The sequence below is a fragment of the Rhinopithecus roxellana genome, chromosome 4 (assembly GCF_007565055.1).
Source record: "Rhinopithecus roxellana isolate Shanxi Qingling chromosome 4, ASM756505v1, whole genome shotgun sequence".
NCBI lineage: Eukaryota > Metazoa > Chordata > Mammalia > Primates > Cercopithecidae > Rhinopithecus > Rhinopithecus roxellana.
In genome coordinates this window covers 150,218,840-150,234,951 of record NC_044552.1, presented here as the reverse complement: position 1 = coordinate 150,234,951, position 16,112 = coordinate 150,218,840, and the positions used below count along the sequence as shown (strand labels likewise).

At 41.1% G+C, this 16,112-nt stretch overlaps 1 protein-coding gene across 1 annotated transcript in view; it reads left to right on the top strand.

Annotated features, from left to right (window-relative positions):
• AFDN (afadin, adherens junction formation factor) overlaps positions 1–16,112 on the top strand; it is a 142,286-nt gene that overhangs the window by 117,456 nt on the left and 8,718 nt on the right. Inside the window, 6 exon segments of the mRNA XM_030928608.1 lie at positions 469–663; positions 1,300–1,391; positions 1,743–1,847; positions 1,849–1,929; positions 4,629–5,630; positions 15,950–16,078. Coding sequence (XP_030784468.1) covers positions 469–663; positions 1,300–1,391; positions 1,743–1,847; positions 1,849–1,929; positions 4,629–5,630; positions 15,950–16,078 — 1,604 coding nt within the window.

The following is a 16,112-nucleotide window of genomic DNA, read 5'->3' as shown; positions in this document are numbered from 1 at the left end:
GCAAAAAGGAGGAGAACTGACAGAAGCGGCCATCAGGAGCAGAAGGCTCATGTCATGTGACAGCTGCTCATGTCACATGATGGCTGCTCAGAACGGTGACACTGGGCGATTAAAAGTTCAGATAATTTTCTGCGAAGTCAGGGAAGCATATTTATCTTTATTTAGTTTTTTTTAAAAAGATACTTTAAAAATGGTTACATTTGTTGCTTAAAACAGTGAAGTTTCAGTTAACGAGAAAATAAGCTTTGAAAGTGTTCATCTTCCCATCATTACCAATTAAGTAAAAATATTTTCTTTATTCTCAGTATATTTACTTAAAAGCTGTTTTATGATTCTGTAGGAAGAATTGACCTTTATAGGGAAAATCACCTTATTTCTTACACTAAGAACAATTCTTATGGAATTTTAATGATAATCAGGGTGTTGAAAATAAAATCTTAAGAGATACTGAATATGCTTTGATTCTAGTTTCAGATCGTCGTGGCTCAGGTAAACCCCGACCAAAGAGTGAAGGCTTTGAACTCTATAATAATTCCACTCAAAATGGGTCTCCTGAGAGTCCTCAGCTGCCTTGGGCAGAATATAGTGAACCAAAGAAATTGCCCGGTGATGACAGACTGATGAAAAATAGAGCTGATCACCGTTCCAGCCCCAACGTAGCAAGTAAGAGTGACACTTTTTTGCTTCCTAAGTACACTCATGGCCACAGTCTGAAGTGAGAGGAGGCACTTTGTGGTTTGTTAATTATTAAAATTATTCTCTGCAAACATTGGCTAACTATGATATGGTTTTCATAAGGGATATCATTAAGTAACATTTCTCTAACAAAAACTAAGATTGAGTGACTTTAGATTCAGTTGATCCCATAAGCAAATACATTAATAACATCTCTATTTGGGGTTGGTCAATTACCAAGAGAAACTAAAATATTTTTTACATTTTTAAAGGGTTGTTAACAAAGAGAAGAAGAAATAATAGAAAGATAATCAGCAGGAAACAAAGGCTCACAAAGCCTAAAGTATTTACTTTCTGGCCTGTTACCAAAAATATTTACCAGTCCCTGGCCTGATACACAGAGCTACAAAGGTTTTTTTGTAGCTCTGGGCTGTGATGATTTGAAAGATGGACGTGGATATGACAAGACCTGATTTCTCATCTGCCTTGTTTTTTTTTTTTTCGTCCCTATGCCAGATAACTCACTGGCAGAATGAAGATGAATGAGGTCTTTAAGGAAATTTTATGTTATATATAGGTTGTTTATTTAATATTAAACTTTTTTTTTCCCCCTAACTTGAACAGATCAGCCTCCTAGTCCTGGAGGGAAAAGTGCATATGCCTCTGGAACAACAGCGAAGATAACATCTGTCTCTACTGGAAACCTCTGCACTGAGGTCTGATTGATTGATAAGCAAAAGGCTTCTACTGCACTTCCACACTTAGGGATCCCTTGGGACAGCTCAGTTATCTAGTACAATGTTTACTCTGAATTAGCATTGATTGTAATTTCTAAATTTGCAGTGTTTTCTCTTTTGATTTTTAATATACTAGTCAGGTAAATCAGTTTTAAATTAGTAAGTCTGGGCAAAATGAAATGTTATTTATTCTCAATATGGATCAAACACTTTTTAATGCAGTATTTAACATATATACTATTTTTAAAATTTTTAAACAGATAATTGAAAATCAAGTTAGTCTGTATGGTTGTAAAAAGCTCACTTTTCTTTGTTCTTCACATTTTACAGGAGCAGACGCCTCCGCCTAGACCTGAAGCCTACCCCATCCCCACTCAGACGTACACCAGAGAGTATTTTACCTTCCCAGCTTCCAAATCCCAAGATCGGATGGCCTCCTCCTCAGAACCAGTGGCCAAATTATGAGGAAAAGCCACATATGCACACAGATAGTAATCACTCCAGTATTGCAATTCAGGTTAGAAATCAAAAGATTCCACACACTTTTCTCACCTCTCAAGGAGTAAACACTGAGTTCTGAGACACAATTAATATTTTCTATAGAACAGCATTGTTGGCCTTTTGTTTTTTCCTTAATGGTTTTGTAGTTAAGTTTGAGGAAAAAAGGAGATAGGATAGAATACTTAATAAGAACAAGGATTATTTGTTCTCTGATGTTTGATTAACAAAATGTTAGGAATATAAGGCCTTATAATTTTTAAGACAAAGTTCACTGATTCTAGAAGTGAGAAATTAGAACACACATGGTATATTTTGCACTCTATCAGGAGCTGTCCCTGCCCTGCCTGTGGGAGCTCATGATGTGGCAGGGAAATGAGACAGACACATCAGACCCAGCATGGTCAGTGGTATGAGAGAAGAGGCCCCGGCAGGGGATGGAGCTTCTCAGTCTCAAACGAGAACCTGGACACAGCCATGTGCACGGAAGGGCCTTCCAGGAGGAGGGAAAGGCACAGAGGTGTAGTAGTTCAGCAGGAACCCTGAGTGGAGGTGAAGGAGGTGGCAAGATCTAAGGCAGTGAAGATAGGCGGGGCCAGACAGAAGGGCTTGACATGACAGCTAAGGAATTTGGATTTTTGTCCACATTAGTAGATGGGAAATGTCAGTCTGAGTAGGTAAGCTAGGAACGTTATCAAATGTGGTTTTCTTTTTAGAAAGATAACTGTTTGTATGGTGAAAGATTGGGAGAAAAAATTAAAGGTATGCTTAAAAAGAGGTGCAGTCGAGATCTTTGTAACAAGTACATGCTCTGGATCACAAATGCTCTGGGAATTCTGAAGATCAGCCTTCTTAGAGTGGTTGGAAAAGACTAAATTCAGAGTTGAGATGGGATTTGAGCTGAGCCTTGAAGAATGAGAACAGTAGGCAGAGGAGAGAGGATTGCACTGAGATAGACGCTGTGATACAGATGAGGAGGAGCCTGTTTTCTGAGGAAAGAAAATGCTTCTCAGGCCACAGATGTTGGCCGTCAGGAGATTTCATCTTGGCCTTTTGTCTGGTGTGCTGGTCCATCCTGCTGTTCTCCTAGGTGGGCCTGATCACCTGCAACGGCCCGGTCTTGGCAGTTTTGGACACACTCTGTCACCAAAAGCTGGAGTTCTCTGGGAGGAGGTGTCTTTCTCCAAATTTCTATTTAAAAATTGGGTAATTTTGTGCCCTAGTTCTTCTAGTATTTTTTGTTAGGACGTAGTAGAATCTGCTTTCCATATGTCAAGACAATCCAATTTGTAGTGCATACATTGAATCCCATTTTTAGGCACAGTATTTCCTGTTCTGTGGGACTGGCATTACGTCTTCACATTTATAATATACAGCTGCTGCTTGTTTCTACCTTACAACATGGATAAACAATACCTAGAGGAGAGAATTGAGGAACTGTGCGGCAGGCCAGAGTGTGGAATGGAAAGTTATGATGGGGTTTAAGCGGGGAGGTGGAGAGTACGAGCCAGCAGCTGGGGCCAGTGCAAAGTCTTAAGGGAGCAGAGAAGTGACTCAGGTCAGCCCTTCCAGCAGCAGGGAGTGGCGGTAGGTGCACAGTCTCTGTTTTTATGTAGCCTGTAGATTTCGTACCCCAGTAATGAGACTCTCTATGTACTAAGTAAAGCTCTAGCAAAATGTTGGGAGTAAATGTTCCATTCTTCTGTGAGACTACTGCTTTTTGAAGTGATACTTCATCTTTTTTGTTGGTTTGCTTTTTAAGAAAAAGGAAATAATTTGTTTTCCCGATTTACATCTTTAATTTGTATTCATTAGCAGGGCAGAAAAAAGATGTTTGATTCAGACCTCATAGTGATCATGTTTATCTGAGTAGACTCCTTTCAGATGTGCCATTTCTCAGATTTTAGACTAGCCCTTTGCAAAAAGTATACTCACTTCATTTTCTCTGTGTGTGTGTGTGTCTCATTTCTCTGTCTCTCTCTCACACACACATATACACACACCCCTATCTTTGTATTCAACAAATTTATACCAATACATTTTAGACCTTTCTGGTATTGGAGCGGATGTATCTCAGATGTGTAGGACATGTCTTTGCATTACTATGCACAGCTCTGCCACAGAGCCCAGAAAGCCATTCCTTAGCTTGTAAAATGCAGAAAGTCACGGATAGTTAAATGGTTAAGATTTAATAATTACTCGTAATAGTAATTAGAGAAATACTTGTTGATTTTTACATATTATGAATAAACACACTCATTGCTTTGAAGTCCAAGTCACATGTCTGGTCCCTGCACTGGAGATGGTGCAGGGCACTGCAGGAGGGTGAGGAGGATGAGGATGGGCACTGGCACCAAAGGGCCTCAATGCAGAGAGAAAGTGCAGCTTTTCCTTTTTAATTTTAGTCGAGACAGAGACTGTGTTACCCAGGCTGGTCTCAAACTCCTGGGCTCAAGCAATCCACCCACCTCAGCCTCCCAAAGTGCTGGGATTGTAGGCCTGAGCCTACCCCTGAGCCACCACGCTTGGCTGCTTTTCTCTTTACACAGATGAATTCATTGTTACTCCACGTTAGCCAGTGAGCCTTGTAGGGCAGTCTCAGTCTCTTTCTGTACACTCATTTAACAGTTTTTCTTCTGTCTGAAGATAAAATGTCTGTGGCTATTTGGTAATTTCTAGTAAATGGCTAAAATATAATAGTTCTTTTTCTTTTTCCAGCGTGTTACACGTTCCCAAGAAGAACTTCGAGAAGATAAAGCTTACCAACTTGAGCGGCATCGAATAGAGGCAGCTATGGACAGAAAGTCTGATAGTGATATGTGGATAAATCAGAGTTCCTCATTGGACTCCAGTACGTCTAGCCAAGAGCACCTGAACCATTCCTCTAAGTCGGTCACCCCCGCTTCCACACTGACCAAAAGTGGCCCTGGCCGTTGGAAAACACCAGCAGCAATACCGGCCACCCCTGTGGCCGTCTCCCAGCCAATCCGAACAGACCTGCCTCCGCCACCCCCGCCACCTCCCATCCACTATGCCGGTGATTTCGATGGAATATCCATGGATTTGCCTCTCCCACCACCCCCTTCCACCAACCAGATAGGACTGCCGTCTGCGCAGGTGGCTGCTGCCGAACGGAAAAAGAGAGAAGAACATCAGCGTTGGTATGAGAAGGAGAAGGCCCGCCTGGAGGAGGAGCGGGAGAGGAAGCGGAGAGAGCAGGAGAGGAAGCTGGGCCAGATGCGCACTCAGTCCCTAAACCCTGCTCCGTTTTCTCCCCTGACCACACAGCAGATGAAGCCCGAAAAGCCTTCCACACTCCAGCGGCCCCAGGAAACAGTCATTCGGGAGCTACAGCCTCAGCAGCAGCCCCGCACGATCGAGCGCAGGGACTTGCAGTACATCACAGTCAGCAAAGAGGAGCTTTCCTCGGGGGACAGTCTGTCCCCTGACCCGTGGAAGCGGGATGCCAAGGAGAAGCTGGAGAAGCAGCAGCAGATGCACATCGTGGACATGCTGAGCAAGGAGATCCAGGAGCTCCAGAGCAAACCAGACCGCAGCGCCGAGGAGAGTGACCGGCTGCGCAAGCTCATGCTGGAGTGGCAGTTCCAGAAGAGACTACAGGAGTCGAAGCAGAAGGACGAAGATGACGAGGAGGAGGAGGACGACGATGTGGATACCATGCTCATCATGCAGCGCCTGGAGGCTGAACGAAGAGCGAGGGTAAAGGGGAGAGTGCTTTGGCTGTGCCCATCTGTGGTCCCTATTTCACCTTCCACATGTTTCCCATGGGGATAGCTAGACCTCCCCCCCCATCATGATAAGGATTAAAAGGGCCCCTAGGCTTATACTATTTTATTCTATGTGTTACTCTTGGCTGATGTTGTAGAGAAATGAGTCAGGGCTGTAAGGCTAAATTTTTTGAGACGTGCTTTGACAAGTATTAAATACAATTCAAATGGAACTTGATTGTTTTCATTAGCAAACTCATAATTATCCTTTTCCTTAACACTTCCAGTTGAGAAAACAAGTATTTGTTAATGACCAGTAATAATCTTGATCGGGGTAGGCAAAATTTTTTCTTCCAGGGCCAGATTGATACTTTAGGCTTTGCAGGCCATGTGGACTCTGGCAACCCCCAGCTCTGCTGTTGTAGCAGGAAAGCAGCCACAGACACAAGTAAACACATGGGTGTGTCTCTGTGCCAATAAAACTTTATTTACAGAAACATAGGGCCAATCACTGACTGGCCCCTGGTCTTGTCAGCATTTTGTGGTGGTTAACAAATGAAACTGTTCAGATCATTACATTTACAGTCATTACCAAAAATAGAATCTTCACAGTAGTTGTACTGTTGATGAAGCAAGCATTTGTTAAGGTAATAAACAATTATATTCCAATTGTAGCATAAAGCTATTGAGAACTGATTTTATTCTTCTCTATAGTATGAAAATGATTTTTGTTTTAAATAAATTCACAAAAGTAAAATTTAAATTCGTTTAACACAATAAATTGTTATGCAGAAATTTTATATAAAAGCAATACCTTGTTACTCTATAAAGAGAACTGGTAAGAGGCATTTACTGCTATTAATTTGGGCATTTATTAATATTAATTTATAGAGAATGCTATTGACCATTTTGTGTTCATGAGTTTTAGTGACTTTTTTCTTTTTTAAACAGTGTATGTGCAATATTCTGAGAAAAGATATCCAGAACCATGTTCTTTTTATCTTCTGGATTCTGTTTCTAATTTCAACTGTTTTTTATGCAGTTGATGGTAAAGCTCTACCAGGGGCTATTAGGTCAGACATTTTAATCTTTCTACCTCACAATGAAATTTAACCTTAGATAATAATTTGTGAGTCCTTAGATCCCTAGAGCCCAGTAGTGTGATTCTTTTTCGATTTGCTCTGTGAATTTTTCCTGAAAAGTCTCTCTCACGCATACTTCTTAATATATACATATCTCAGCCAAAATGTGTATATATATAAAACTTTGCCCAAAATTCAGCTTGAATCCCTTAGACACTTAAGTTTCTTAAATGAGGCCAAAGTGTGAATTAGTACATTGTTTTACTACTATTTTTATTAGTATTTTTCAAGTCATCAGTAGTAAACTTCCTGATGAGTAGCTAGCTGTGTTTACTGTAAGCGCGGTTTTATTTGAAAAACCAACCCCTAAATTAATAGCTATTTTACTTTAAAAGTAGCTTAAAAAATACAGTACTTTAAAAGTACTATGCATTCCCTGTTCAGGATTCTTGGAGTGACTGCCCCTCCCCATCGAAGCTCTCTGGAAGGTGCTAGGCCTGCTGGTGCCAGGTGCATGCTCTTCTGCTCTGGCCAGTGTCGCTCGTGGTGCACTCAGATGGATTCATTAGTAACCTAAGGACGTGCACGGCCTTGTGTCGCCCACACCCCAAAAGATGAAAGGATGTCTTTTCCTTCACTGCATTTTCAATTCTGAATATACAACTGTTGTGTATGGCAAAATGAGTCAACAGTGTTAGCATTTCTTATTGTTATAACTGTATCCTGGCAGTAATGAACAGTTAGCCTTTTAGTATTTCTGGAAGTGTCCTTTTGTGTGAGGACTCAACTTTTATTGAAAGGTCTCTCAGAGCTTTTCCAAATGGGTTAAAACACTGAATATTTCAAAGCCTTTTAGTATGAATTGTGATATTTGGAAAGTTTCTCATGAAAATTTAGTAAAAAATATTTGTTTTTTGCTTAGTAGTTCTGTTACAATTAGTATCTTAGTCTCCAAATAAGAAAGTTAAGGGAAATTTTGCTGTTTTTTATTTTCTATGTATCTTAATGATGAAACTCATTTAATACCATGTGGGCATTTTTCTGTTTCTGAATACAGAAGTTAGTGTGCAGTTCTTTACCTTTCTCATCAAGTTATCGAAACACAGATGACGCATGATAGTGAGAAAATATGCCGATGGCAGATTACAGGTCTAAACCTAACTTTTTTTTCCACACTTCATCTTTCTTTTTTTTTTTTCTTTCTCTGTTACCTGCAGCAGACTGCTATGCCAGCAATCTCTGTTCTAGATTTGGTATGTTCTTGTTTCTTTCCCTTTGGTGCTTTTTTCCTGTCTTGATTTTCTTTTCTTTCAGTGGTGGCTGTTTTATGTTTTCAGTAGATCCAGTTCTCCTTAGGGGTGTCCTCCATCAGGAGATGGAGTCCCTGACACTTTAGAAGCATGCCTTTGAATGTTCCTAGATTTAGTTATTCTTTGCTTTTCTCCGTTAATTTTAAGTGTTACTGTTTGTTTATGGTTTTGACCTTTTCTCAGTTTCAGTCATAAATTGATTCCGTGTATTCTTATGTAGTCATAAATACATGAGCAAATGAAATAAATTTTGCAATGAGTAATCTATTTTGTCTTTTTCACATTAGACATAGATTTTAAACCTTCAGTTGCTATAAACTCAGTTGAAAGGGTATTGACATTATTTGCCAGTTAAGATATAACTGTCTGTTGGTAGAGTAAGAGATTTCCAGTGAACATGTATGTATGCTATGTTTTCTTTAATAATATAATGTGGATTTTAATTCAGTTTATCAGCCATGCCAATTTATCAGTCTGCTGAGAAATACTTGAGGTCATGGTCTGTTGTAAATTCAAAATGTTGATTGTCGTGTTGGGGAAGTTTGGCACATCATTTAGGGCCCATTATGCTTGTGTGTGGGGTCTTTATCACCTGCTAGACAATTAGACTCTGATATATTTATATAAACTTGAAGACAAATTCTAGTCAACTTCTAAAGACAAAAGCCAATATCAGACAGTACATTTAAAACCCGTGAATCAAGACTTGACTTTAATGGCCTTTTCGCCAAATAATAGTCCCCTTTTCCTTTCCCCCCTCAGTTTAGCACAGTGGCAATAATGCCTTAGAGAGGAACCTTTCTTAAAAAACACCTCTCCTCCTTAGTGATTGGAAGGCATATTTTCTGAGCTTTGCATTTTTTTTTTTCTTACAGGAAACAAAGATTTTAAAAGTATACATTTTTCTCCCTACTTCTTTGTGTGTTTTGGTGTACATAGGTGTAGCTAGAAGATACTGATCAGAGTCACCTTAGTGTGAGATACTCATTCAGCAAATACTTGCTCAGCATTGAGCAAGTGCTGACCTGAGGCATTGAAGATACCAGCGAGCTCTATAGGCCCAAAGAGAATTTCTTATACTATGAAGAATTCTGTGACACATGAACAGTAAAATAATGCTTGCAGTAAGGTTTTTGTTCCATAGAAATAATTCAGAGAGTTTCTTTCTTTAAAAGATAATTATTTTGAGTATTAATATTGATCTTAACTACATGTTTCTGAGCATTTTTTAGTCCAGTTCCCCAGTAAATATTATTAATAGCACCTCATTATTTATAAAATTCTTGGCTGGGCACAGTGGTTCATGCCTGTAATCCTAGCACTTTGGGAGGCCGAGGCAGGTGAATCACCTGAGGTCAACATGGTGAAACCTCGTCTCTACTCAAAATACAAAAATTAGCTGGGCACAGTGGCAGGCACCTGTAATCCCAGCTACTCAGGAGGGTGAGGCGTGAGACTTGCTTGAACCCAGGAGGTGGAGGTTGCGGTGACCAGAGATTGCACCACTGCACTCCAGCCTGGGGGACAGAGCGAGACTCTGGCTCAAAAAAAAAAAAATAAACCATAGAGTTCTTGCTATGTAAGAATTGGCAGGTTACCTAGGAGACCCTCTTCTGTGAAGATATTAGCCCGTCCTTAATAAGGATAAGGGAAAATATGTGACTATATAGGGAGCGATGTACCCAGTATGGTTCTTAAGATATTTTCTTAAGACACATCACAGGATTTTCAGGTGGGTAGTCAGATAAATGAGGCAGGTCTTTTCCTGTTTGGAAGCAGCTGAGTTTCGTGAATTTGGGAGGCTGCCTGCACTGGTTTCTGCTCTTCCCTCTGGTCTCTCTGTGACCCATCACCCCTGTCGATCCAGGGCCTGCCTTCTCCATCCTCTGTGCTCACTTCTGACCTGAGACGGTAGCACCATTTTGATGCCAGCAATGTCCCCATTTGATTTCTAGTCCAAACTTCTCGCACACTAAAGACTCAGATATCCACCTGCCCATGTAACATCTCCACATGGAGTCAAGTAAGACTTTTGGAGTGCAGGATGCTCAAAGTGAAATCCCTGTCTCCTTCACTCACCTTGCACTGCTCATCATCCTGCCTTTCAGCCTTCCCCATTTCAGCTGATGCTTCGAGTTGCTCAGGCAGGAAACCACACAGTCATGCATGACCCCCTTTTTTCTCTGTTCAGAAACTCTACTGGCTTGACCTCCTCACAACCTGACCAACCTCTGTGCCCCCGTGACCAGAGCATCTCTCCATTCCTGCCTGGGTCACTGCAAGAGACTGTCAGGACCCCTTGGTACTGCCCCCCAGTCCCTTCACAGGACAGCCTTGACATAGCGTACAGCAGTCCCACGAGAACATCCTCACAGCCCTCCTAAGTCTCTCCCTTCACTTAGACAGGCGGTCCAAGTTTGTCTGGGTCTCATCTCCTCTTCACACCCTTGCCCACTGCCCTCCAGCCTGCCTGCCTTTCTACCTGCCTTCTAGTGACCCTGCACACGCTGGGCCGTCGGGAGGGTCCCTGCCCGTCTCCATGGCTGACTCTCTTGGCACATGCAGGTGTCTCTCAGATGCCACCTTTCCATGAGGGGCCCACCTGCCCCTACTGCTTCATATTGGAGGGGCCCACCTGCCCATGCTGCTTTGTATCAGCGGCCCACCGGCCTCACCGTGTCCTGCGTGTTTCTCTGTGGACGTATATACACGTTACTCACCATTAGGCATGTTTGTGTCTTCTGGGTAGTGCCACCTCCATGGGAACAGTGACCTTTGTCCAAGTTTCTAGAAGAGTTCTAGAGTGTGCCAAGCAGTCGAGTGAGTGGGATCGGATTCCAGGCCAAGGTCCCAAGCTCTCGAAGGCGTGTGACCTTCCTGACTGTTGGCAGCTCAAGAGTAGAGCTGTTGCTAGGTTGTCTCCTATTTTAACGACTGAGATGGTGTGTAAGTCACATTCATACCAAAGTCTGACTTGCTAGAGGGATCTCCTTCAGCACTAGATTATGATGAAGTCCATTGTGTCTTTAGTGCTTTTCCTTTATATACCATGGGCAAATCCAGGACACCTGGAATTATCAGGACGTCTGTTTTCTCCTGGCAGAGTACTCTGTCCTGTCATTGGAATCTGTCTCTAACTTGAGTAGCCGGTCAGTTAGGACCATGGAGGTGGCGGTGACTGTGGCTGTAGCTTTGCCTGTCTACAGCCTCGAGAAGTAGCTAGTCCTTCCACCTGATAACAAGGTGTGTGACTCGTGCCTTCATCGCTCCAGGTTGCCACATAACTGCATATATTCCTCTCCCTTCCTCATGACAAACCTGTTCTATGGCAGAGCACAAGGGCCTAAGCCAGCATGGAAGAGATTGACCCAGTGTCACACAGAGCAGGTGAGAGCCAGGGTCTCCAAACCCACTATGGGAGAGACTTGGCCAGTACATGTTGAACATTCCTAATCTGAAAATCCAGAATCCAGAATCCAAAACTCTGAGCACCGACATTATGCCACAAGTAGAAAATTCCACACCTGACCTCAGTGACAGGTTGCAGTCAAAGCTTTGTTTTATGTCCAAAATTATTTCAAATATTGTATAAAATTACCTTTAGGCTATGTATATACAAAGTGTGTATGAAACAGAAATCAATCCATATTTAGACTTGGGTCCTGTTCCCAGGATATCTCATTATGTATATGCAAATAGTCCAAAACTAAAAAAATCCAAAATTTGAAACACTTCTGGTCCAAGCATTTTGGATAAGGGATACTCTGCTTGTATCACATGGATCAAGTGAGAGTGAAGGTTTTAACAAGAATTTTCTGAACTCGTATTAAGTGCTCTTTCTAGGACACAAAAATGCCTCTTTTTGTAACACTGTAGTGGCAGGAATCATCTTGAAATTTACTTGGTTGACAAATCTCTCGGTGGCTAAGCTCAGGTTTGTCTTGTTAACACATTTTAATGGGTCATCTGCTGACTCAGAAAACATGAGGACTCACAGGAGAAATTCCTCCCCCTTGGGGTAATACCAGTGAAAAGATGTTTTCAAAGATTTCAGTGGTTCTGCTGCTTTCCTTACGTGAAAACCCAAGCTAGGTCTTCCCGCCTATTCCACTTTCCTTTTTTTGTTTGTTTGTTTGTTTTGCGTGGAACTGTAGAAACTGGGCACACTCTCTTGAGCGTCCCAGGTATAGAAGGGGTTGGATTAAAAGCCTTATAAAAATTTCAAGCAGGAATTAGTAGGAAGCCTCATTTCAGAAGTGTTTCTTCAGAGAAATCTATCTGTGGGAAGTCAGACTATATTTTGTCTATTCAAGTTGGAATGCCTCTGGAATGAAAATGGGCCCTGCCCAGAATATCAAAGCCGTAGTTTAGTCACAGTGCATCTTCAGGAAGTCTCAGTTTTACTCAAGGAATTAGGAGAAGAAATATGTTCGTATTAAAACCAACACATACATATTACAGAATGGAATACAAAGTTTGTATGATTGCGTAAAACAGTTGCCCTAAAAGAACTTCACGTTTCTGTTGTAGGCCACATAGAGCCACACTGTCTTACTTGGGGATTATGCTGGTTAGTCTCTGCCACAAGGGCCTTTCACCAGCTAAGCTCTAGATCTTACAACTTCTAATAAAATGGTCGTTTTACTTAAATCTGAAAGAAGTGTGTGGGCTGTGCTACAGGAAGGGAGCTAGCACTTACTGAGTACCAGGGGCTACAGTGGATGGTTTTTCCTGTGTCATTTAATGCACTCTACCTCTGTGAGAGAGGATTTCGTTTTCCTAATGAGGAAATCGGTCCCTGAGACATAGGGAAGACTTTTGCTTGGTCTGAAATCCAGGTGTTATATATTACTTACCAAAGGCATTCCAATTCAGTCATTAATTTGTCATAAATGATCTAATCAGGAGTTTTCTTCATGTTTTTGTCCTTAAAATTTTTTTAGGGTGGACATGTTTAACGGGAGGGAGCATACGCAGAAAAAGTCTGTAGAGAAACAGGCTTTTTAAGGGCTTTAACAGAGTCGTGTTTTCAGTAATTTGTCAAAAAGTAAAGGATGTTATGGCCCCATTTTATGTTCACATAACAGTTTCATTTTCATGATGCAAAATTATGAACACAGATCTCGATCGATAGATAGATAGATAGATAGATAGATAGATAGATAGATAGATCCTGAAAATACCTGTTTTGGGGAATGTGGACTACCTCAAGCTTGCTACATACTGGCTTTCAAATCCCAGCATAGTTCTCGATTTAGAATAACTTTCAGTCTGCATAGTCTTGATTCATCGGGTAATAGGTATTTTTTAATCTATTCTGCTCTCCCTTCAGATATCACTTCCTGCAAGGCTATTTTGGTAGCATGTAACTTTTCATTCTTTTAATCAAAGTGCTAAAGTAATAGGCAGTTTGCCACTGGATTGCAGGGTGATTAAATTTGTAATTTAAGTTAAAATATCCTTTAACTGTTACTGAATGTAAGTAACCCATACAATTCAACGTACTGTTTTAAGCGGTTATTTTGAGTAAATTAAGAGATTCTCATTTTTCTCATTAGTGCTTTGTGAACGGTGGGAGTAAAGCAACATAGCTTTGAAGAGCAAAACAATTTATGTTTTGGAAATGGAAATACGTGAATTAGCCAAAGAGTGGAAAGAAACTGCCTTGATTACACTGGTGCTGGTTAATTTGCCTTCCTTTACGAATAGTAACTATTGAGCTGAACACAGGGAGAGGCTCCTTGCTTAGTGCATTTCAGATTTAGAAGAATAGAGGTTTTTAAGAAGAAAATGCCTGTTTATAGATTTATAAAAAATGATGAAAATGATAATTGTTCTGATTTCTTAAAATATACTTCTATTTAAAAGAACTAATGGACTCTGCCATTGTGTAACACTCTCTTGCTCTGCACTTATTTTTAATTGGGGCTAGAAAATATTAACATAACTTAGTTTGTGCTTTGTGGGATAAAGATAAGACCCATATTACATTAATGCAATTTTACATTGTACCCTAAATTACTTTTCTGTAGAATATTTAATATTCTCACTTGCTTTATTTTGCTATTTTTGTTTGGGCGCTGTTTCTCCTAGTTCTCCTAGTTTTTTCTGACCCCTGAAATCCTTGTTGAACGTTTCCATCCTTTGCTCTGGCCCCTCATGCAGGAAGCCCACGGGGAGCTGTGGCTGGTTCTGTCAGCTCAGGGGCAAGGCATCACCGATGGCTTCCTTCTGGGTTCTTAGTGGCATCTACTCCAGCTATAACCCCCCTAAAAGCCAGTCATCCTAACATCCCTCTGGGGTATGGATAGGTTGTCTTAAAGAGACCGTTCAAGTATTTGTCTCTTTGAGAAGGCAATTATATAATTTTTTTCTAAGATGTTTTACTATTGTTTATTGACATGAAAAAGCCTAATAACACAGGTTAATTTATTCTTTCTCACCAGATACAGTGTTTTCTTCACAGAAGTCAAGGGAGAGTGAAGTTGTTAGATTTTTATTTAAAAAAAAAAAATACACAGTTCAAATCCCAGCAGCTAACATGCTTATATTTCTGCTACAAAAAGTGTATAGACAAACTGCTAATTCTGTAGAAATTGAAACACATAGGAATTTTATGTAAGGGATTCCTGAAGTGGTTAGAGATTGAACTAGATGCCTTTAAGTTTCATTTTAATCCTATAAACATTGATTACTTCTTCATGATGTATGATAATACAGCTGTGGGTGTTCCTGTAGCACAGGTCTATACAGATAAGTAAATGGAGAACACAGTTTTCAAAGTTACCGTTGTCTTAGACTAGAGGAACAGAAAAGCTGTGTTTCCGAGACAAAAAGGGAGAGTCTTCCTGTTCTGCACTGGTTGTTAATCCAGGCTTCCTCTTCAGGAAAGGTATTTTCAACCTATAATACATAGAGATGTGAGTAGAAGGATAAAGGAGCTAAAAATTGAAAAGAAGAGACTTAGGTATTTGAAGGACAACCTTAAGTATTTGAATGATATGAAGGAAAGGTATCTTTTTGTGTTGTTTCAAAAAGGCAGAACTTGAATGACCAAAAAGAGAAAAACAATCAGGTAATGAATTGTTAACATAAGAACTTCTTAACTTGTGGTTACCTGAAAACAGAATGGATTGTATTGACTGAGAGTTCAACATTAGGTCCAGACAGAAGAGCGTGAGATAGGAGGGTGAGATAGGGCTCCTTCCCATCTCAGTTTCAGGGTCTGTGGTGCAGACTGTAGGGTGCTTCCATCTCAGTTTCAGGGTCCTTGGTGCAGAGTGTAGGGTGCTCCTGAGTCGGGAGGGAATTCTTGAATCCGGGGTGGGATCTGGAGGGACCTGATGGCAAAGGGCAGAGGAAAGAGAATGGCAGGCCTTGGTCCCCAGGCAAGACCGACGACTGCCGGGCCCACTGGAGTCACATATGCTGCTTCTGTCTCACCTATGCAGAGGCAAGTGGGGGGCCTCCCTCTTCTACAAGACATTCATAGTGGAAATTGAAAAGGGAGAGGGAAGGAGGGGTTTAAGTGTGTTCTGCAGGTCCATCAAGTGGGGCCTAGCTGTTTGAGCCTGTTAAGTTACATGAACAGGTTAACTAAAATTGTTCCAGTAAAAGAATTGTGCTTGTTGAATGTGTGAATGTAGATGATAAATTCCATCTTATAACCATGATTAATGGAGGAATAACTCTGGGATTTGTGACAACAGTTTTTAGGTAATTTATTTTAAAATTATAGAGCTAAAAAAATGTAAAAAGTTTTATCTTTCAACGGTGATTTTAACCTGGTATTTTGTATTTAACTTTCTGTGTGTGTGTATGTGTATATGTGTGTCTACTTGTCTTAATGTGTGCATTTTATGTCTTGTGCTGGTGGAGTTTGTGGAGGGAGATTAATGTCAGCCTGTTGTTAGTTGCAGGACGAGGAGCGGAGGCGGCAGCAGCAGTTAGAAGAGATGCGCAAGCGGGAAGCGGAAGACCGAGCGAGGCAAGAGGAAGAGCGCCGGCGGCAGGAGGAGGAGCGAACAAAACGAGACGCTGAAGAAAAGGTTATGGTCCTCTAAGGGCAGCTAGAATTTTACC